The 17,548-nt window shown below is 37.7% G+C and overlaps 1 protein-coding gene across 4 annotated transcripts in view; it reads left to right on the forward strand.

The window, feature by feature from the left end:
• The window catches only part of blnk (B cell linker), a 23,427-nt gene continuing 5,879 nt past the window's right edge, over nucleotides 1-17,548 (forward strand). Inside the window, exons 1-9 of one of the 4 annotated variants that reach the window (XM_038737048.1) lie at nucleotides 1-153; nucleotides 2,106-2,271; nucleotides 2,555-2,617; nucleotides 10,886-10,932; nucleotides 13,642-13,707; nucleotides 14,283-14,329; nucleotides 16,845-16,888; nucleotides 16,981-17,098; nucleotides 17,436-17,539. In XM_038737048.1, coding sequence (XP_038592976.1) covers nucleotides 2,203-2,271; nucleotides 2,555-2,617; nucleotides 10,886-10,932; nucleotides 13,642-13,707; nucleotides 14,283-14,329; nucleotides 16,845-16,888; nucleotides 16,981-17,098; nucleotides 17,436-17,539 — 558 coding nt within the window. In that variant the 5' untranslated portion in view covers nucleotides 1-153; nucleotides 2,106-2,202. Of the gene's footprint in view, nucleotides 154-1,942; nucleotides 2,272-2,554; nucleotides 2,618-8,645; nucleotides 8,702-10,885; nucleotides 10,933-13,070; nucleotides 13,214-13,641; nucleotides 13,708-14,282; nucleotides 14,330-16,844; nucleotides 16,889-16,980; nucleotides 17,099-17,435; nucleotides 17,540-17,548 lie in introns of those variants that run through there. The other 3 variants (XM_038737047.1, XM_038737049.1, XM_038737050.1) reach the window with 3 other exon arrangements.

Consider the following 17,548-nt stretch of genomic DNA (forward strand, 5'->3'; position numbering starts at 1 on the left):
GAGCAGACAGCATCGCTTTGACAGCACTGTTTTCTTGTGTCGGTTCCCATATGTTGTCAAAACGTGCCAGGTCCAATAGGCCTTCTGCATTAAATATTTTGCAATCAATACTCAACAGAGCATCAAAAAGGGAGGAAAAAACACAGCCTGAAGGTAAGTCTTATTATCCAGTTTTCTTGCTGAAGCGTTGCTGTTTTGTATCATCAATATTTCAGGTTGAGAATGCTTCCTAACAAAGCAAAAGGCTGTACTGAAGCAATCACCCACTAACAAAACAAAGTGGTATAAAAAGAAGTAATGGTTTCCTTTTGCTTTATTGGCTGTACTTCTTCATTGATTTGCATGTGTTAAGGAAGTGTGCGGCTGTGCTTTAAAGTTGTATTCATTATCTAGGGAGTTTTCAATTTACTATTGGATAATGAGAGGTTCAAACACATGCACACTATTACTGAAAATAATTGGAAAATAGCAATTGCAATCTTTCATCTAGAAAAGGGACACGTCTGAAGTTTGAGATGTTTAACACACATTGTTTCAGACCACAAAGGGTCCTATTCATCATGATCATCCTCAGTTCTTGCCTTAACAGAATTGTTTGACATTTTGAGAAATATTTGACTTTCTTGTTAAGAGTTAGATGAGAAGATGGATACCACTCTCATGACTGGGTCTTGTTTTTTGAGTATGGGGCCAGAGCCAGGAGGTGATTAGCTTACCGATAATGCTCACTGATTTGAGGTCACAGAGCCTGGCCACTGAAGAAGAAAAAAGAGAAAAAAGAAACAACATGTTAGTCTTTTCATGACAACTTTTTGTTTTAAGATTCCTGTTTGTGTACTTTAAATGTGTTCATTAGTGAGCTTTGCAGGTGCTGGTAGGCATGCTAAGCTAACTGCCTTCACTTGAGCTCAGACATACGCACAAAGCATGAATTTTCTCATGAAGAGAAAAGAAGAAAAGAGAGAAAAGAGTTCTGTTCAGCCACATAAGAGATAAGATAAGAGAATATTGAGCTGGGAAACATAGGGCCCTAGGAACATTGATACACTCCCGATGGTACTCTCATGTCTGCATGGTAATGTTAGCTTTGTTTAGCACAAGAACTGGAAATTGGGAAACAGCCAGGGTCTGTCCAACACTAACAAAATCCACTGGCATTTTAAAAGCTTACTAATTACACACTACCTTATTTGTTCAATCCGCACAAAAAAACAAGTGTAAAAGTTACATATTGTCTTGTGGAGACCAAAACAGAGCTAAAAGGAGGGTGAATACTAGACTAACATTTGCCAGGTGGCCCCCAAGAAGCCAAAAAGTTTATGAAAGAGATGAGATGATCTCCATCACATCTCATATATACATTTTAAATCACAAGTTAGTTACTTGTCTGTCCTTCTTGTAAACCTGAGACATCCAGTCTTGCTTACTCATATTTTAAATAGGCTACTGACTGGTACAAAAATAACATTTAGATTCTCAAATTTGACAGGAGTGCTTTGTTATCTCTTGACACCGCATGGCTTAGTCTGATGAAACAGAGCAAATCTATATAATTTAAAGTCTAGTATCATATTTTTAGATCTCTCTTTCTCCTGACATGCCTGATCACAGTCATATTTATTGTATCAGAGATACTACTCAACAAAAAAACACCCCATTTCCTGTGTTAATGAATATTTCCAAAAGTTGAATGAACATACTCTCTACATAGGACTTTTCATTAAAGACTGCTTTATTATCACAGCAATCTTTCCACCAACTGGATATTTGAGCCTCAATAGTCTTGCACCTTAAAATAAAATAAAATGTACAGTAAATTACACAATCTGGCTCAGCGTGAAGGATGCGTGCCCGAGCTGGAAGGAGTTAATAAAGTCACACTCTATTATGACACTTTTGTTTCTTAAGGCTTTTATAAATAATGACTTTGAGGAAGTTCCTGCTTCCCTTTTGTAGATGCCTCAATGCAACTTAGGGGACAAGTTTAGATTTTTGTGAAAATACATTGAATTGCCACATTACTTATGGATGAAGGAAGGGGAGACGGAGAATATGTGTTGGTTTTAATGAGGTGACCTCCCTGTGTGTACTTCTCACTTTTGAAGCTGGCTGGTGGGCTGGAGCCGCGATGCATGACAGGTCAGTCTATTGCTGTACTTCCAAAAGCACACTCCCGCTCAGAGGTACCCTGTTGAGAAAAAAATGAACCTGCCGTCCAGAGAGGAATGTGAGGGATGGGACCAGGCACAAGTAGTCTTCTTTATGTGCAAGGTGAGTACAAGAAAAATAAGATACAAAATAAGGCACTATCAGAAAATCAATGGATGTAAGATGACATGTTAACCTATTTTCTCATCATTTAAAAGTTCATTTTACCCAATATGTGTTTGTGGAAAATGTGTCATCTCACATTTGACTATTTCTTTTCATTCATGCTGTACATATGCAGCTCAAGCAAGTGTTAAAATAAACAGAAGACATGTATTATGAAATGAAATTTAGTTAATCTGTGTCAGATCAGGAAACTAAATCAATATGTGTTTACTGCCCTCAGAACAAAATGCAAGAATGTGCTACCACTGTTAACAGACTGAAAATTAATGGGCAAAGACTTCTGGTGAGTTACTCCCTCATGTTTTTCCTGTTTTACCTGAATTTTACAGAAAATGGGTCTTCTGTCCCTCTTGTTGCATAATCTACTTATTTGTCCAGGATCATATCTGGGTTGTAGTTTTCTGTTGTAATTCTAATTACATCAAAAGGGACAAATCCTCCCAAGCAATTATTATTATAATTATGGCATTAAAAATAGCAGAATACTTTCACATACATTTCCTCAAGCTATTTGTTCCTGTTTTGTTAAAATAAAACAATATAACTTTGTAAAAATCCAGTTTACAATGCCAACCATTTGTAACATTTTCACTCCTATTTTAAAGTCACATGGAATAAACTTTGCACTGAACCTTAAATTGTACTGCAGCACTGAAAATTTCCAAATTTGAAAAACAGGAGAGTTTACAGGAACATGACTAGTGCAAATTTACTCTCGTTTTACTTCCCATATTCTGTGTGTAATCTGTGTTCCTCCTAATATGGAAATGGGTAAATCAGCTCCAACTTCTGCTTTGAAATTTATCTCATTGCTTTGAGGGCCATCGATGTTTCTGAGAAGCACTGTGACACATACAACGAGTGCAGGTACTGTCTGTGTGTCAGTTTGGGAGAGAGTAAGAACTGTGAAATGAGACTCGTGGCTAATAAAGCTGTGATCCCTGCTTATTTAAGTAAGTATCATTAAATCTGCTTGAGTCATGAGTGGGGGCTGTTTAAAGAGGATTTTGTGCGGTGAAATAACTGGAGCATGAATTTATAACTTCCTAATATTTAGTATTTTGAGGATACCTAATATTTTCGCACTGGCATGCCTGTAGAAGCATTTATTCATATGCATCTTTTAGTGGCCACTTCTAAACACTTCTTGCCATGCTAACAAACCAGAGCAACAGTCTACTCTTCTATTCATCATTCACTGACCCTGAACTTCCATTTAAGGCTAGATATTGCATCATGGAAACATTTCCCTTATATCTCACAGGCTTATCGCCCCTAAAATATGCTAACTGTGGATTTTTATCAGTCAAAATGATTAATGTTTCAGAGCAGAGACTTTGATGTGCAAGTTACCAGCGCGGATCTGAAAAATAAATATACATACAGTATGTGTATTGACTGATAGATCCCAAAGCTACATATCCAGCCAGCACACCCCAGCTCTATTAAGGTCAAGTAAACCCAAGCTCGTATTGAAAAAGAATATTTTCACCATGGCTGCACAGCTGGCTACACACACCTTCAATTTAACCAGCTTCAAGGCTGCAGAATCTGACAAGCATTCACAGTCATGCACTATCAGTTCAAATGTTTGCACCTAGTTCTATGGACTTTTGTTTGCTGTATATTTTTAACCTCAGTAGCAGCGTGGATCTATGGCAATGTCAGTCCACTACTTTGGACTTAAATATAACTCAACAACAACTGGATGGACTGCAGTAAATTTGCACACAGATATTCATGGTCCCCGAAGGATGAAGCCTACTTGGGGATCACCGCCCCTGACAAATTGGCACCACCAGCAGTTTGTTCTTTTTAGTTCTTAAGTGACATATCTTAACAACTACTCAATAGATTGGCATAAAATTCTGGCATACATCGTTCCCTAAGGATGAATTACTGATCCCTTAATTTTTCTTGTACTGCCACCATCAACTATAACCAAAGAATAGGGCCTACCTGCTAATTAGCTAATTAATGTTAGCATGCTAACAGGCTAAACTATGATGGTGAACATGGCAAATATTTCTAATTAATCATTAGCATGTTGGCATTGTGGGTATGTTAGCACGTTGATGTTAGCATATAGCTCAAAGGCTGTTATGAATGTTCTTCCAGTCTGTAGTGACCAGTGCCATGGTCTGTGCTGTGGTATGCTGGGGAGGTGGCATCGGGACTTGTGGCACCAACAAACTGGGCAAGCTGGTGAAGAAGGCTAGCTCAGTGGTGGGGATGGAACTTTAAAGTGTGGAGGCAGTGGCTAAAAGGAGGATGAGAGGGAACCTGAAAGACATCATGGACAACCCCCTCTCATTCTCTCTATGTTGAGCTGAGGCAGCTCAGGAGCACTTTTAGTCACAGACGAATCCAGCCTCGCGCCTTAAAGTGCTTAGGGTGCTATTTCATGCCATCAGCCATCAGGCTCCACAACACCACAGCACCCAGCATCTCCCATCTCTGCTGATCGAGATTCTTAAACTGACAAGCACAACTCTTTCAGAGACTCTTATCCAACCTACTCTTTTTTTGCAAGTGCATAAAACCTTGGAAACTTTGCACATGTACAGATATTCACAATTTAATTCTGATTTGTTTATCCAATCGATTTAAAACGTGGAAGGTGCAATTTGAACATGCAACACATTCGGAATTAATAAATATACTAGAGAACAGCGCTGTGTGGAGCTCTGCAGCAGCAACTGCAGGGAACGCTCGCGAGAGTCAGGCCTCTATGCCCCGATGTGGTAGTGAATTGTTGAAACGGAGTCATCGTCATAACGCAGTTTTGATATATGTGTTGTTTCAAATGTGTTGTGTTATAAATGCTGTAGGTCAGGGGTCGTCATAAAAGTTTGGCTGTCTGGTTAGCTTGGCTAGTAGTAGGCCTTTCAATCAGAGGGTTGTGTGTTTGGTTCCCTTGCTTGAACATGTTTTTTTCCCTCTTCAACAAATTAACTATGAAGAGAGTGTTACTCATTCTCACAATAAAGCATGTGCCGGAGTGTGTGCGTCCCGGCGAAGAATCCACATCCATCAAACTATGGACACGTGTTTTCATTTTCCCAGTATCTCCAGGCAGCTGAAAGTCCTGAGCTTCTCATTCAGGGAATTCACGTTTTCTGAGGCTTTTCTTAAAAAGGTGTCTCAAGCAAGCCACAGACTCTTTTAAATATCTTTCTATTGAAAGTACAAGCTCGCAATTCAACACGAAATAAAGTGTTTTATTTTGTAGACATAATCACTTATGAGGAAGTAATTATGTGAGTAACTGTTGCTGGTAAGATCTATTTCAGCACCATCCGCTATCAAAGTATTTATTTATTAATTTATTTATTTCTGTATTCAATTTGGCCTGCGAGCCCCCTATTGCAGACCACCGGTACCTCTAAGAAGCATTACTCTAAAGGCATTTGTCAGTTTAAGAAATGTTTTCTCTTGGATTTTCTATTGAGTATGTGAGCTTCAGTAGATGGCACTCTTTACCTCTTCAGTACTGAGTGTTGGTGCTCATTGTAACTCTCCATTTCCTCTTATTTTTTTTCTGAAGAACACCCTGCTGTTGCCTCTGGCAGTGAAATTTCACTTCCTGTTGCAAGAGGATTTTACAACAGCAACAGTACGCTTTGATGCTTTAGTGTAGGTTGAATCACTAATGTGTTACAAAGCAGAGAGACGCCATGATGTATGAGCAGAGTTTGACACTAGAAGGCTGTTTTTGCATTATATGAAGGGGGAAAAGGTTTTCTTTGGTCACCTTAAGTCAGAGATTAAGACATATAAGTAGCATGATCACAGTTTGGAAGCCAATCATGGTCTAGTATGCAACTTGTAATTTATTTATTTTTTTGTACAAAAACCATATCACACCAAATATTAAAAGGAGAATATTTATATATGTCTTAAAACATATCTGCATGGGACAATGTATTACACATGCATTTTTCACAAACATTTGTAGGGCAGCAGTATGCCTTCACTGCAAAAGCTCTGCCGGAAATGCAGCAGAAAAGGAAGAATAATTGTTTATGATAAGTTCTGTTTGACTCATCAGTAACTCAGCATGCATCTGAGGGCAGAGAGGGCCTGTACTGTGGGCTCTGAATGTCATCCAGTGAGGATGCTGCTGCTGAGAATTGCCTTTGGCATACTTTGCATATTCATATGATGTTTTTACAGTAGGTGGAGCAAAGGTCATAAAATCCTCAAGTAAACAGCCAAAAGTAAGGCAACACAGACTGCTCACATACAGGCTCTCCCCCCTTCAAATACACCTTCACGTTACACCAACGATATCTCTTCATTTAGTGTTAAGAATGAGTGGTGAAAACAAACAATCTAATTCTGTCTCACTGGTGGATGGCTGTGTACTACAGCGTGGATAGAAATGGCAGTCAGTCAGCACAGTGTAGATAAAGGTAATCTCCATCTTTCTGATGCCATGTTCACTCATACAGGTAGACAGGTTAAAAAAGATATGTAGTACATCAAAAGAACTGTCAGCCTCTATCTCTGTGATGCTGCCTGTGTGTGGCTGCTGTGTGAGAAAGACACTTCTGTGTATGACATCAATACTACAAATAAAGGTCACTGAAAGTATGCACTTATATTTGACAAAAAAAAAAATATATATATATATATATATATATATATATATCACATGTTTATTTTGTTGTTGGTATCACACATTTACAGTGGCAAGCTGACAAATGACACCTACATAACAAAGAAGATTTGTAAAATGCATAACCTGTAGGCTATAGTTAAAAAGAGAGAACAGATATAATAGATTAGAGAGACAGACAGAGATTAGGTGCCAACTGTAGCCTAACTAAATCTAATTTGACTTCTGACACCGTCCCCTTGTAATGGATAATGGAGGAAAGAGTAAAGTATTAATATTTTAAAGGAGAAAAACACCTTTAACCCCAAAGTGCTTGTTTCACTTGTGGTTTTGGAACAATTAGTGTAGAGTTGTGAACGTGTGGAAATGAGGCCTTGCACAGCTGCTGGGAAAGAACCAAAGGTAATTTTGCAGGCATGTAGCTGCGAAGGTGTTCTCTCTATCGTGAAATGAAACTCATTTCATAGAGAAGCATTAACAAATGTTCAGTGCAACAACCACTCCACTTGCCCTTTGCCATTTCAACAGAACAGACAGCCACATGTGAACAGAAGTAAAAAAGTGGTTGCCTGCTTTTGGCTGAAACTAGATTTCACACTGACAGAACTCTTGCTAAAAAAAAAAAAAAAGGCTGCAAAATGTGTGTAGGCTACTTGGGAGGCTTATGGGTTATCTTACCAACATCTGCAGAGATGTTTGGTGAGGTAACCTCTAAGCCTGGCCTTTTGGACCTCATGGTGGGATACAGTATATGTTCATTGTGAATACGCTGATGTTTAGCATATGTAGTAGTAGGTTGTTTTAGGTCCTCAAGCCACTATGTGCAGAATTTTTACATGATTATTGTATCTTTTAAAATGTCAATCACATTGTTTTAGACAAAAGAAATAATTCTGTCAATCTTTGTATAAACCTGAATGTCTTTTTCGCCATGCTAATGTAGCTCTAGAAATGGCAATGTTGGTCTGTCAGTGGGTTGGTCCACTTCTTTAATGCTGACTTAAATCTCTGAGGTTTGTAATATGTCCAATACAAAATTATTTCCCGTAGCCTTAGATGTACTTTTTGTTAACTGCTAATTAGCAAATGTTAGCTTGTTGAAACACTAAACTAAAGTAGTGAACATGACTAACTATTTTACCTGCTAAGGAACTATGTTAGCAGTGCATGTTGGCATTTAGATCAAAGCACAACTGTGCCTAAATATGTCCACACAGAGAAGCTAGCCTGACTGTAGTAGTAGTTCCTACTACAACCAGATGGTGCCAGTGTCAGAAATTCCAATAGTCTATGGTGGCTTTAGCAGAAATGCCAAAAAATATCTCTAAGGACCAATAAAGCATTTATTCAAATAATCTTAAGCTCACAGCAAGCATTTTCAAGCTAGGAAGAAATGGACCATGGTGACAGTAGATGCTGTTATGCTAACTGGACTGTATGTAAGTTACAGAAATTAAGATGAGATTGTTGCTGTTTTGAGTGAGGGCTCCTGGTCTCTAGTGCAATGGAGAGGCTGCGGTTTGTAGAGCTGTTGTGTCTCATTTGAACATGAACAGACACTCCTATAAATAATTCAATGTGGGAGCAGTGCCTGGGAGTATCCACTGGGGCGGACTATTTGATATTTTATTCGGTGTCAAAAGGCTAAGTCTGATTTTATACTGATACGTTGTTTTTTTTCTCCTGTAAGCCAGTGGGATGATCAAGTGTGTATCTGTGAGGCCAAGGTTCAGTTCTTTGAAGGAGGTAAAGCCTTTCATATTAAGTGATCTCACTCTCTGATTTACAAATGATTAAATCACAAGATCTGCTTAAAGGGCTTTCACTGTACTATGGGTTTATTCCTAGAGGTAATATATCCTTTTGTTGCACCAAGGTTCCCATATTGATACACTAAGGTAATCTGAGCTACATTGTCAAGCCCCTCCTTGCGGAATATCTCATACAATTCATAAACAACTTTGAAAAAGTACTATATAATCAACCGTAGGCATCTTAACAGTACAACATTACGCTTGTTTCACAGGAGACTCTGCAGATAAAGGGTCTTCCATACATTATTCATATCTAAATTAACTGTAGCTATATTAGACTCATACCTCATACATTAGCCTCTTATTACAAGCCTCTCTCTATTAGTTCACTTGACATCTTACAAACATAAACTACCATATCCGAACTTTCACAAACATTTGCTGTCATGGATCTTTATTACATTACGACAAATAGAAAATAGAAAAGAGACAGAAAAAGTGACGACCCGGAGCAATGAATTATAAATGAAGAGGGAAATACATAATTTAGCAGGATATGTTGCATATTTTATGCTAATCATTTCCTTTCATTTACGAATCACAATTACCTCACTACAAAGCAGACATTAAATGCAACAAAAAAATTACAATGCAGTGGGCAGCTGGATAAACTATATTTGGCAATTTATGAAATTGTGTAAAATGGTGTTGGTGTAATTTTGGTGTGAGGAGCAAGCTTTTTTTTTTTTTACCTGAAGGTAAGTACTTTTAATTCACAACATTAGGGAAACTAGCGTGTCATCAGTTCATGATGTTGGTTCATGACCAGTGTGTTTGTTAATCACTCTTGGTTGCATCACATATTTGATTTTAATCTTCTGCCCTTAAGCATTACACTATCTTTGAGCCCTTTATCAAGGCACCAAACCCCAGCAACTTCTAAATGAAGTTGTAGCAGTAGCCGACCAACAGTACTGACAATTAGAAAATGGAAGTGCTTCTAGGTTTAAATATATGCACTCATGTAATGTTTGTAATCATGTTTGACTCTGCAGCTCCTATGCTGCATGCATGTACTAACAAAGTGATTTCTCCTCTTCTTTGGTTTAGTTTAGACATAAGGATGAAAAACAAACTGTGCTGTTGAAACTGCCCTTGGTGTAATGCTGCCATCTACTGTTAGCTAAGAGGAGACACATGACTATAAATGTATCTGTATTGCAGTCCTTACAGTTTTTTACAATTGCTAACTCATTTTTCTATATAGAGTCCACTTTTTCAAGACTCCTCACAGTACGGTCAAAAATATGATATATAGAAGGAAATGCTGGAATTTTTTGTGTGCCATTTTTGCATTAAGTAATTCCAAGTGCACAAAAAATGCAATATAAATCTATACATGTTCAGTAAACAAACTTGTATAGTTTCAGAAATAAAACATGCTAGTCAACCTAGTCTGCCTTCTGCATTTGACCACAAGTTCTGATGCACATCACACCTGATCCATCCCTGGCAATCTTCTGCAGATATGTCTTGACATCCAGCCTTTAATGAGAGGGACATCTGATCATGTTTCCACATCCATGTAAGAAAAGAATTCCTTTATGAGGTTGAGGAATAGAGAATGAGGTGGAAGGAAAAGTGACATCATGCTAGGATGGGCTCGAAACTCCGTGACTGAAACATCACATTGGCCCCTACACTTACAAAAACCCCAGCCTCACTTGCCCCCTTTCCTCACCTGGCACAAGGAGTAAATGATTCTTTTTGTTGTGCTATTCTTTGAATGTAAATTGAACAGTTTTGACAATAGTATGGAAACATGCAAAATGGAGTGTTAATACACCGTTTTAGTGGTGGTTGAGTTTGAGTGAGAAAACTGGCCTGTGGAATTTGAAAAAAGTGGTCATTGAACGCATTTTGTGTAAAGCAATGAAAAGTGATCCACGGTTTACTTCATGTTGACTTCTGCTGTGCTGACTACGAAAAGCTCTTTATAGAGCAAGTGTAAAAACCCGTAATACAGTGACAGCTCTAATTCATGTATTTAGTGACGATGACATATTTGCAGTATCATCTCTGCTATAAGCACAGTCATTTCAGAACCCTGTAGTCTCTAGTTTTCCCCCACTCTGTCACCATGTGTTTACACCTGATTTCTCTGGTGCTTTCACAGAACCTGTCTGACAGTGACATGAGCAAGTTTAGTCTCATCCACCAACCGTGAGTACAATTTCATGCCGCTGTCACCACACACCTCAATCATACCTTTGTTTCATCTCAACTCACCTCCCTCCTCCCATTCTTTGCTTCTCTTATCTAAATTTTAATTGTTGTCATGAGTGTAAAACATTTCAGGAAAACTGAGGTTATTCACATGATATGTAATATACTTCATATGCATCGGGAGATACTACTACTACTACTAATAATAATAATAATAATAATAATAATAATAATAATAATAATCAGAAATGAATTCCAAGTGGAGGTAATGTGCTTTATGCCTGAGTATAATGTAAAAGAGCCTAGCTATATAGCCCATACAAAAGCCTACACACATGTTAAAAATTACAGTGTTAGTGTGTGTGTGTGTGTGTGTGTGTGTGTGTGTGTGTGTGTGTGTGTGTGTGCTTGCACAGATGTTTATAGAGAGGTTTTGTATGCCTGCCTGCCTGCACCTGCACATTTCTCTGCATGTGTTTGCTCATGTGTTTGTGAGGTATGTTCCTGTTGATGTATCCCCATGTGTAAGCGTGGGTTTGAGTACGTGTGTGTCCCACATAATATGTCTGACAATATTAAAGTCAAATCAATCAGTCACACAGAAAATTTGCAAAATGTGTGTATCAATTACATGTTAAAATAATAATAAATATTGTTTTTAATATATTTTTTAATGTAATATTTGTAATGGATACATAATTGATACATTACACAATGGATAAATGAAATGGGGAAAAAATGCAGCACTGTGTTTGAAAATACATGCTTACTGCTAAAATAAAAATAAAACGGACATTTTATTGGAATAAATATTTAATTTCTATTTATGGTTAGATTTGAGCTTAAATAATTACAAAATCCAAAGGCTACAATTTAATTAAAAATGTTTAATTTCAATTTAAAGTGAAAATTGGATGTCAATTTTGTATACCCTGCCCAGATATGGCATGTTAAATTAAATTTAAATTGAGTAATTTTAAGGTGCTAATGTCTTGTCAAATCAGGAAGTTACACATTACTACTGAAGCATGGAGAGTCCTCTTGTACTGTTAAACTCAACAAAAAACAGAGAGGATTTGGAGTAATTGCTTACTTGAAATGTTAATCACATATTTTTTTCTGCTCATTCATTCACCCAGTTTGTGACATAGCAAGGATATTCAGTATTGAGAATGAACTGCAAATGAACTGCGAGGTGACAGGAATTTAAATTTCCCACAAGCATATAAGTGTCCCCAATGGTTTCACATTCATTTCCAACTGAGCAGCTCCAGACAAAATGGTGACTTAAGGCTTTTTTCTCATTATAAATCACAGACTTTTGGTTCCTGAAAAAAACTGTATCTTCAATTCTTTCCATTCTTGAATGGTTACTCATCACAGACAGGTTCATGGTCTCTCCATCCAGCCATTGTAGAGCAGATATTTATTTTGCAAAACAATTCCCAAGTTGACCACAGACACACACACTCAGACACACACACACTGTCATCCTGCCAGTCCAACAGGAAAGGCTTCACACTCATTTTTATTTCATTCACCCATTGATGGAAAACACTTTTTACATGGTACTTTCCATGAGACACCATACATGACCTTACATGAACCCAACTTACACAACAAGATGTGTTACAATACTGTAATCTATGAGTGAAAATGATGTCCAACGGTGACATTGGTATTGATAAAATCTCTCATGAGGAAGCTTTTTAAAAAAGTGGCTCAGTTCTTTGCAGATGATGTAATTCTATGGAATTAAAGTCAATATGTGTGTGAATAGTGGAAGTGAAGTGCTTGGGAAAAAAATGTTCCTAAATATTACCTCGCTAACTTGAAGGCCTCCTTCAGTGAACACATTCAGGCGATGTATATATAGTTATGAGTAGCAGTAAAAATGGCAATGTCTGGACGGAAGTGGGATTGGACAAAGTCAAGAGAGAAGTGATGTAAGAGGTTTGTTAAAAGTGCTGAAATCTGTTTTTCAGTGTGTGTGTGTGTGTGTGTGTGTGTGTGTGTGTGTGTGTGTGTGTGTGTGTGTGTGAAAGAGAGTGACGGGGAGTGGAAAAGAGAAGTGGTTTTTCTTACAGAACAATTAATTCCCTCCCCTCTAAGGCATGACTTGTAGCCAAACACAGTGTTCGATTTCATTCCTGTAAACAATCTGGCAGCACACACATAATGCATGAGAGGAATGAGGCGCAAAAATGCAAACTGTTGGATTAAACATGAATATGGATACGTTAGGTAGACTAGCTGCTCCTGCTACAGCAAAGATTCGGTAAGAAGCTCCGTTTAATTTGATGTTTTGCTTCCAGGTGGAGGGTGACATAATATCACTTTTTGGTAATACTTTCTATAAAACTATGTCTATATTTGGCACTTTGGATAAAAAACACAAACTAAACTTCTTTCATTTTTTGCTGTAGTGCCACATTGTGTTGCAACTGTTAACTTTCCACATGCAGCAAAAGGGTTGAACTTTAGTCTAAAAAAATTCCATGTAAGCATTTATTATTAGTATAAAAACAGAGATAGTAGAGATTTCAAGAAAAAATGAGTCATAATTCATTTATGTGAATAGTGCAATTATCTTTCCAAAATACCTTTTGTAGGCTGGAAAATAACAGTAACGACTTGTCTAACACTTTGGTTCATCTCATAATAGATTTGTTCATGAATGTCAATGCCGAAATTTGTGCTTTCCAGGCAGCTTCAGAAGATTGTTCAAGACATCAAGAAAAATGACGGCAGCTTACTGAATAAACTGAGAAGGTCAGTCTCTAGAATTTGAAGATCTTTACTGCTCTACACGCTAATGGAATAGATGAAAAAACACAATGGAAATCTAACAGTCTAAAAGTATGCGTATTTCTAAGTGGGTGACAAATCTGAGAGGTCTAAAAATTGCTCTGTGTGGTGTATATATGCATCAGCGTAGAATGTCAATTCCTCTTTCACAACCGTTGGAATAAGAGAAAGAGAGCGACAAACCAAAATTAACTTAAGCAGATGGCTGCTCTCTCACTTTCCTTTCCTGAAATGAGCCCCTTCAAGGCACATAAGAATAGATACTGTAATGAAACACACATTACAGAACCTAGTCATGTCTGGTAACTATGCCCATCAGGGGCTTATGTAAATATGGACCATTAACAGATTTACAGCACAGGTGTCCCGCACCAAGACAAAGTATCATCACCCAATCAATTCCACTATAATCATTTTAAACTCAATTCATATCTTGTGTCACATTAATAGCAAGGGGTTGTGCTCACACGCTCCAATCACTGTCAAATCACAAGTCATTCATTGCCTGCTGCTGATGTCAATATTTCTTTGTGTGGCAGACTGAAAAGCAAACCTCTTCCAAAAGTACCTGCGAGAGACTACAGAGGTAAGAACTGACTCATTGTCACTGGCTTCACAAGAAATAGCGTGAATGAAACAGCAAGTATACATCTCTGTCTCAGAGTCAGTGACAGGTGGTACAAAATAAATTTAATACTGATAAAGAACACAGTTGAGTGATGTCATGTGTTTGATGCAGGTTGATATCCAGAACATCCTTATTCAAATCTGTCTTATAACAATGCCAATGTGTAGTACAATGAAATAATTCCAGCTGACCACACTGGCCATTAAGACATGCCCAACTAATGCACTTCCAATGTGAATGATTCAAATTGTGTGAGTCTGAGTTTGCCAAAGTTGCTGTAGTAAAATAATTCACTCTTTGCGTTACTATCCCACCGCCAAAACTCAGCAATCAAACATCATAGGAAACAAAGAGAACATTTTGTTCTAAACGGAGGATAACTTTGGAAGATGCCAACTTGATTTCTATGAATCAAACTGATGAAGCTTCACATTAACTTCAGCTGATTCTGGAAGGTATTTTTACACAGACCCCCATGACTTACATTGGAATCATGTTACTGTAAGAAGTAAATCTTTTAACATCCACTATGGACAGGAGGAATTATCACAGTGAGTGGCCTATAACAAAAGAGTGCTGACAGGTTTGGAAACTTATAACCCAGCCTTTCATAGTTGCAAAACAGTAACAATACTACATTATTACAATATTACATTTTACAACCATGGGTGATCAACCGAAGATTAATGTAATTGAGTAAAAAGTACCACATTTCCTTTAGAAATGTAGTAGACTAGAAATATAAAGTATAGTATACAATGTAAATACTCAAGTAATGTACGATAGTCATTCCAGTAAATGTTTTTAATTACTTTCGACCCTTGCAGAAAAACAATGTCTGTTGTAATAATTCATGTAATAATTACAGAAAAAGTTTACATTTTTTAAGATTTTAAGATATTTTATACTGAGAAAATTCTGCCTGAGCTAATCACACTGTGCAAGTTTCCTATAAGCACATGTTGTTCCCCACAGCCCAAATCTGTTGATTATTGGTTGTATACAACATTATATATCATTTGTGATTTTTTTTATCTGCCTTCTCCACTCCATCAGAACAAACTATGAAATATTTTCTTCAGTAGTAATGTACACAATTTTCCACTTTACTTGGTCGTCAGTTGTTGCTTGAGCTCACAATGGTCAGTCCAAAAGCTTATACAATGTGACAATGACAACCATGAACCTGAAATAACATTATATCAAAATTCTAGTTAGTTTATGATTAACAGAACAGGGAAATATAATACAATCTACTTTCCAATGGAAAAGAAGAAGAAAACCAATTTAATTTCACAAAACACTTTTTTTTGGTTAAACACACAACAGGACTTATGATCAAGTGTCATCTCCGACAAGGTGTGAATGTGTGCGTGCGTATTTGTGAGTGTGTGTTACTCATGTTGTGGGGACATGAATCTGTTTGTACCGTCCTATTGTAGGGACTCGGCTTCCTTTTTAAGACAAAATGCAGACTTGGTTTAAGGTTAGAGAAAGATCAGGTTTTGGTTAAAAGGTCACCATTGTCCTTTGATGAAAAGGCCTACTGATCCAGAGATTAGTTTGGTGGTTATTGCGGCCATATAGTCTGGGTTAGGTACATGTTCAAGACCTGAGCTTCCAGCTCAGCTCTTTCATGCCGTTAAAGTACCAGGGTAGATAGAAGAACAAACAATTTACTGCATAAAAAGCCATGGGGTGGTACCGCCCCCGTTGAGAAACCCTACAGTAACCCTGTAAATGTAACAAGGGGAGAACTACCACTGCATACATCTAACTTACTCTGTTAGCAGAGAACAATATGAGATCAGTTTGTTTAGATTGTACTTGCCTCAAAACATAGAAGAACAAACAATTTACTGCACAGTTTGCTGTCAGAAGAGTCTATTAACCATATTCTGTATATGCATTGTGAGTCATACCTCGTGTTTTATGTTGCCATATTTGTATTTATTTCCTGGGATGAAAGGAGGCCTTGCAAAGAGCTGAAAAAAAAGTTATGCATGCACCTTGACGAGATGTAATGACGGACGAACACAAAAAAATAACTACAGTATAAGTTCTTTATGTCATCACAAATTGTTACCCCATTATTCAATAACTTCATGTCTTGTCGCCCAGTACCTACATATATGTACTGGTACATTCTGTACTGGTACACAATACAAAAGAAGGAGTAATTACACTGTACATTGCGGGCTGCACCAAGAGATTGTGCAATAGTTCAAGAGTTGAGGAGACACACTCCATTGGTTCTACCACAGAGAAACTGACTTACAGACCAGGCATGGTTCCAAAATTAGAAAATTTTTCTCTGACACCTGTTCGGAAGAACTTAATGCAGCTACCTTTTTTGAAAATATCCACAGTTTCGAATCCACAGTTCAAACGTTAGCTTTTACAGGTTTTGAACCAATTTAGTCAATATTTTTCCTGTTTGTAAAGAAATCCCTTTATATTTCTGTGTTTACAGTTGATGACAGGGAAAGTGATGACCAGCTGTCTGACCCTGATTATGTAAGTAGGGGAAACATGTAAATTGTAAGTAAATAAATTTCATCTGAGATATTTGTTGTATCATTACAACATTGCAACTATGTTGTTCCCAGGATAATGACATGTATGAGGATCTCCGTGAAGATCAGGACAACAGCTACGAGCCTCCTCCCAGCCAAAGAGTCTTCACCACAGCCCCGACTGCTTCCTTCCCGAGGGGGGAGTATCTTGGTCAGTACAGTCATTTGACATGAAAACTGTTTAAAGCTGCACTTCATTTTTCACCATAAATAGCTAAAACTCCAGCTGTGTGCTGATTTTCATGGCAACACTATAGTTCTCCTGATGATGGAATTGCAAAATTCACACAAGCTTTATTTACTTTTCACACAGTTTCTATTTCTTCAATTGTTTCTCCTTTTCACTCTCTTGCTGCTGAAGTTGCATTTGTTCACTTCAGCACCTTCAGTAGACAAGTGGAGAAAAAGCCACAATACACAGAGGGCTTCAGAATGATTCTCCATGCAAATGCTGATGCCCTCTTTCTGCTTTTGCTTCTCCTTTCCAGACCACTGCCATAACCGACCCAACCAGCCACCCAGGAAGCCCCTCCGCCCAAACAAAGCCTCCAAACAACTGCCCCCTGAACCCACCCATGTGGAGAGTGATGAAGTAAAGAAA

Source organism: Micropterus salmoides, unplaced genomic scaffold (genome assembly GCF_014851395.1).
Source record: "Micropterus salmoides isolate LMB-PRFRI ecotype aquatic unplaced genomic scaffold, ASM1485139v1 Ms_hic_scaffold_22, whole genome shotgun sequence".
Lineage (NCBI taxonomy): Eukaryota > Metazoa > Chordata > Actinopteri > Centrarchiformes > Centrarchidae > Micropterus > Micropterus salmoides.